General features: G+C 33.9%; 1 protein-coding gene across 2 annotated transcripts in view; it reads right to left on the reverse strand.

The window, feature by feature from the left end:
- CSMD3 (CUB and Sushi multiple domains 3) overlaps positions 1-6000 on the reverse strand; it is a 188369-nt gene that overhangs the window by 86244 nt on the left and 96125 nt on the right. For both annotated transcript variants that reach the window (XM_027906492.1, XM_027906493.1), the window contains exons 17-18: positions 3781-3958; positions 2156-2301 (exon numbers count right to left, since the gene is read on the reverse strand). In XM_027906492.1, the coding sequence (XP_027762293.1) occupies positions 2156-2301; positions 3781-3958 (324 nt within the window). The remainder of the gene's footprint in view (positions 1-2155; positions 2302-3780; positions 3959-6000) is intronic.

The following is a 6000-nucleotide window of genomic DNA, read 5'->3' on the forward strand; positions in this document are numbered from 1 at the left end:
AAGTACGAAGAGTAGGCAGAAGCTACACGGATTCTTTTTTTTTCAGAGAACATAAGAGGATTCACTCATATCTGGACACAGACAAAATTCCATTTAATCCTAATGCAATGAGGACAGCAATCTAGCCAAAGAAATCACATTGACATATTTATGCTGACAGTGTAGACTTCCCTGTTTTAAAGTCAGGATGAAGTATGCTTGGTTTCATTGAAAGTGCATTTTCATACAGAATTGGTGTTTTATAGCATTTCCCTTTAGCACTGAAACCTCAACTGCTTATGGCAGATGACAGTTTAGCTCCTTTTTGTTGATCATATAATGAAAGTCTACTTAAATTAGTGAGTCAGAAAGCTAACATTAGGATAAAGCAATTTAAAGTAAAACATACCAAGTAAACATGAAACAACTGTGCTATCCTAAGAAAACTAATAATTAGTATCACAATATAATTAAAAATTGATTCAATAAAAAAAATTGTATCATTTATCTCAAATATCTCTCATTTGTGGGTGAGTATCATTAATTTTATTCCCCAAATTATCTATTTGAAATAAATTTGACTCCTCTCACAGCTTTTCCTTTATTGCTGTAAATTTTGTATAGCTGATATGAAGGATCATAGCCTCCAAGATATTGAGAGGGTTTTTTTTATCTTGAAAACATCAATCCAAAGATTGTTTTAAGTTTCTTCATGAGTAATCCTTGTGCTGCTCAGTTTGCATCCTTATTACACATTACGGCCCACATCTGTGGAATGACAATTTTCACAGCAAAAGAAACAGGTGAAAGAAGGAAGATAAGCTCCTTAGAGACACTTTACTACTAGCAAGTGATTAGACTAGAAGAAACAGCCTCGGGTTGCTCCAGGTGAGGCTTATATTGGATATTATGAAAAAAATCTATTGATCAAAGGGGTTGTAAACCATTGGAACAGGCTGCCCAGGAATGTGGTGAAGTCACAGTCCCTGGAGGTATTTACAAGATGCGTTGATTTGGCACTTGTGGACCTGATTTAGTAGTGGACTTGGCTGTGTTGGGTCTACAGTTGGACTCAATGATCTTAAAGTTCATTTCCAACCTGAACAATTCCATGTTTCCATGAGTGTTTTTGCATATTTTTTGTCAAATACTGATATATTAATAGATAACAATAAATATCAATTTATATGTAATGAATAGAAAGTGTCATTTTTGTCCTTCACAAGCTGATACATGCAACTTAGATGCCAAGATTTCGAATAGAAACTGCCACCCCTCTCTACCTAGCTCTACTGGAGTCTATATCCTGCAATCAATTCAAGTGCTGTTGCTGGTGGTCTTTTTCATTGTGAGCTTTAGGTCATTTTTGTTTTGCTTTGTTTTGTTTAGATTAAGGTTCCTCTGATCCCATAAATTCTGTCTATCTATATTCACCACAGTCTTTACTAAGTCAAAAAGGAAGTCTTCTAGTCCCAGAATTTGATCAGGATGCAGGAAGTAGACTGAAGTTTGTCAATATTTTCTAGAATAGTCATTCCAGCAGGCATTCATGGAGCACCTAAAAACACCCTTACTAATGGATCTGTTTCCTTGTAGTTATAGGAATGCAAACACACTTGGCCACAGAGGGTTTGAATAATTACAGAGAGAGGTAGCATTTATTTTTACCCATTTTCATGCAGTTGGTAGTTAATTCCAGGGTACACTAATGTTAACTACACAGTATAGTTCACTATCACTGGCATCTCTACAAAAAAAGTAGAGGTGCTTTCTTCAAATATTCCACTTACTTTCTTCAAAATACCCCAATGCTTTCTCCAAAATATCCCAATTACTAAGAAAAATTTAATGTCCTCCAAAAACATTTAGATTTCAAAGGAAGTTTAGAAGCATCATAAGCAGTAGGAAGACATTTACCTTGAACTTTAGGGTCTTGTTGCTACATTCTTCGTTCCTGTCTCATCACTTTGTTTTTGTTTTTTTTTTTTTATTTGTTCAAGAAACTAGCTTATTTTCATCATTCATATTAGTCCTTCATATGTTTGCATTACACTAGTGCAGGTCAGTCATACTAATAATAGCAACTCTTCTTAGGAAAAGTAATTCATTTTCTCATGAGTTGTCTGCCTGCAGTGACCACTACAGACAGTGAAACAGAGAAATTTGTCACACTTACCATGATAACTAAGAACAAAGAAGCCACTAGTAGTAAAGTCACTGTGAAACTTGATCAGAATCTGATTGGAAGTGCTATAGACTGATTCTAGGGCAGTGTTGCCACTAAACTGTCCAATTTGGGGAGAAGTTTGGTCTGGTCCATCCCTAAGAAAAACAAACACACAAATATTTTTTTTTGTCCCATCAAATGATACAATTTCTCTAATTTTTAAATAATTGCAGTAATTTTGCTGTAGATTACTCTAAAAGGCAGAAGACAACTAAAATAAGAAAAAACAGACATGAAGGGTTGAAGGCCTTTTCAAATCCTGTGTAGATTGGATCCTAATTCCACAACCTTTTGAAAGTAATTTTCTTATTTTCAAATCAAAATCGAAACAAACTCAAAATTATTGAATTTGTGGTTGTTCTTCATCTTCTTGCCACAACCTCTGATTACTTTTGTGTAGCTATACTTTCAAAAGTAATAAATAAATAAACCTAATACGCAAAGTCTTCTTCTCATGCATTTACCGATATTATTTTGCACAATTTATTAAGATTCAGACAATACATGTACTGCTGGTAAGATCATTGCAACATTATGGAAAATGAATTTCAGTAGAAATTTCTAATTTCAGTAGAAAAATTAAATCAAAGTACTAAACAACAGTGCAACTGAACTGTACAGAGGACAGAATCAGAGTACAAGGGCATTAAATGTTCATATGTGCTTCCTTTCAGATCAGAATTGACAGACATTAAATAATAGAAATTTAAAGTCAATTTTTTCAATTGTTATTTTAACCAAAAATAAATTTATAATAAAAATATGGATATTTTTATTTTGAAAATTTTGTTTTCCAAATTCTGACACATTGACTCTTCTACCTCTGTTTTATTAGAGAAATTATATGCTTTGAAACATTTGAATTGGGAATAAAATGTGGTTTTTTCCATTGGAAGCTTCTGTAGAAAGTTCGATCAGTTCTGTAAACAATTAATATCCCAGAAGTGGCATAAGCTATATAATTCTATAGACATCACGTATATAATACAATTTTTACGCATGTATAGGAATGAGGCCTGAAGCCATGAAATGTCTTGAGATATGTGGTGGAGGGATTAATGTGATAGGCTGCTGATGAGGGTGACAGGTTATCATGCAGAGCCATGATAGACATGGATGCAGGTATATAGAGAAAATAACTCCTTTTGTCATGGCCAGATACAAATAGTCTTATGTACTCTTATAAGTAGAAAGAGCCAACTTGGAAGAACTTAGGAAAGTGTTGCTGCATTTTCTAGTACTAACACTTTAAACCACTAACACACACATCTGCAAACGCTTATTATCACTTCTTTCTTAAGTATTATTTCTCTTGGTTGTTGATGAGCTGTCATAACACATTTCTGCATGCTCTTGTCGACAAACTGAGGAACACTATTACTGGTTTTGAATTCTTGTCCAGTTCTACCTAAAGGGAATGGTCCATTGCAAAACATGAATTGGCACAACCCACTCATTTGGCCTACAGAGAACATCAGTTTCAAGGATAAAACCACAAATATATTCTTTTAAATTCATGCTTTGTTATATAGTGTCACATGAAGATTAAATAAATGCCAACAGTGTTTTCTTACCAGACAGTTATGAAATCATATATTGGCTCAGTTTGAAGAACCGTGAAATTGATGTAGATTCCATTCCCAGGTGGTACTCTTACAAGCCAGAAGCAGTCTTGAAAGTTTGGATACTCATCAGGGTATCCAGGAGAGTATATGGTGCCATTCATTGCAGTTATATTTCCTCCACAGAGAGCTATAAAAAAGACATTTTTTTAAAAAAAAATACATTTGGTACATTTTGAGTTATTAGACCATATAAAAGACATACTTTTAAACACATTTGGTACACTATAACTACGCTGAGTGTGACCATTGCTGTGTAAAGAAACAGAATTTATGGAGCTTTGTGCCAAGAGTCAGAAGTCCATTTTGACATTATTGGTCAAATAAAAATTAAAAAAAAAAAATAATTCTGATGCTAAAAATACTATCAGAACTGCAACTAAAGCAATATTTAGATATTGGGTAAAATTTCCTGCACAACTGAAAATAATTTTGTTAGGGCTTTGTGTCAATGCTAGTCACAAATTAGTTGAGAATCCCACTAATTGCTTTCATTTACTGTCACAAGCAGATAGACAACAACAAGTAATGTGAGAGAAGGGATTTATGCTTATTGATAGGTGGGTGAAAATTACAGGGGAATTTGAAAAAAAAAATTGTGTCCAGAAATACGAATAGCAATTTTGCATTTATGTAAATGAATTCTGATAGACAAAGTAAGAGTTCTCTCTGTAATTCACGTTGAATTGTACTAATTTTAGATGCCATACAGTTCAAGAATGACCATATAGATTCTGGACTTTCATTTCTGGAAAATCCCTAGCCCAAATATATAACTTTCTCTGCAGAGGTCTCAATTGCATATTGAGTATGACACCACTCTGTTATTACAGAAGAGAAATTATGTTATAGAAGCCTAGTTCTGGAAAACCTTTTAAGCTTCTGAGAAAAAGTTAAAACTGTATAATTTGCTTTATTTTGCATACATTTATTTTGCCCACTTTGCCCCAAAATGCACATGGCATGGCAACTCAGATTACCTAGAATATCTAACCAGAGAACAGGTTTTTGGGAATATAAGTTTTACATATAGGAACTGTAGGCATTGTATTCAGCCAAAGCATGTGTTGGAGTTTACATATATATATATATATATATATATATATATATATTTATATATATATATACACGCATATACTTTGGTGCTGAATTGTAGGTTAAGGAGACTTTCCTAGTCACACCTCATGCATTCAGACTGAACAGCTGGCATACTACTTTTCTTCAGCTTTTAGTTTCAAAGTCTCAAAGGGGTTTGAGCAGTGCAGACAGAATTGATTTTGCAGCTGGGTCTTAGGGGAGTGAAGAAATGGTCTGATGACTGTCAGGCAAAGAGATTTCTTGGAAAAGGAGAGGGAACAAAATCTAAACAGATGAAAGCAAGGCAGACGACTTAAGAAGGGTCAGAGAGCATTAAATGATGCTGAGCGCAGATTAAAGGAATATTAGCTGCATGAGGATGCAAAAAGAGAAGAAAATTGTTTAAAAAGAAAACAAGTTTAGTGACATTTGATTCAGATTGTCACAAGCTCTGTAGTAAAAATACCACAGTAAATATCTGCACAAATGTAATGTAAGAAATGTAATGTAAGAAATTTTTCTAGGAGCTGAGCAATGTTGACAGTCTGTAATCATGCAGCATAGCACATATTTTAGATCTCTATTATTAATTTGGTTGATTTTTTTTTTATCTTCATCTTTTCACATGACATTAAGTAGAAACCAAGAACATCCAGCCACTATTCAGGAATTTCATCAAAATTGATACTAAGAACAGCAACATGCTTTGGACATCTTCAAATTTACTAATTAAATTCCTGGGTCCACTAAGGTAGTTCAAAGAAGCAGAATCACTCTATTCAGTAAATTATTTGTTTTGATTCTGAGGCATAGAAAATACAGTTAGAACTAAGTAATAGGAAAAAGCCAAGTGTTTAGCACTTAAGACATGAACTATTACTATTCCCACAGGATCCAGAAAATGGGTGTTAAAACTTAATTGAAATGAATTAACTTCTTTCCCTTTCAAAAACCAGACAGCGTAGGTGTCACCTCTCTTTTATATGATGAGGCTTCCCTTTCTGAATTCAGTATCACTTAAGCCTTAATTTAGCTACCACATCCCCCAGAATTTCCTATGGCTCGCTGACTCCAGAAGGAATTTGGAGTAATGAG

Source organism: Empidonax traillii, unplaced genomic scaffold (assembly GCF_003031625.1).
Source record: "Empidonax traillii isolate 1590-97213 ecotype Southwest subspecies unplaced genomic scaffold, ASM303162v1 scaffold1302:size208794, whole genome shotgun sequence".
Classification (NCBI taxonomy): domain Eukaryota; kingdom Metazoa; phylum Chordata; class Aves; order Passeriformes; family Tyrannidae; genus Empidonax; species Empidonax traillii.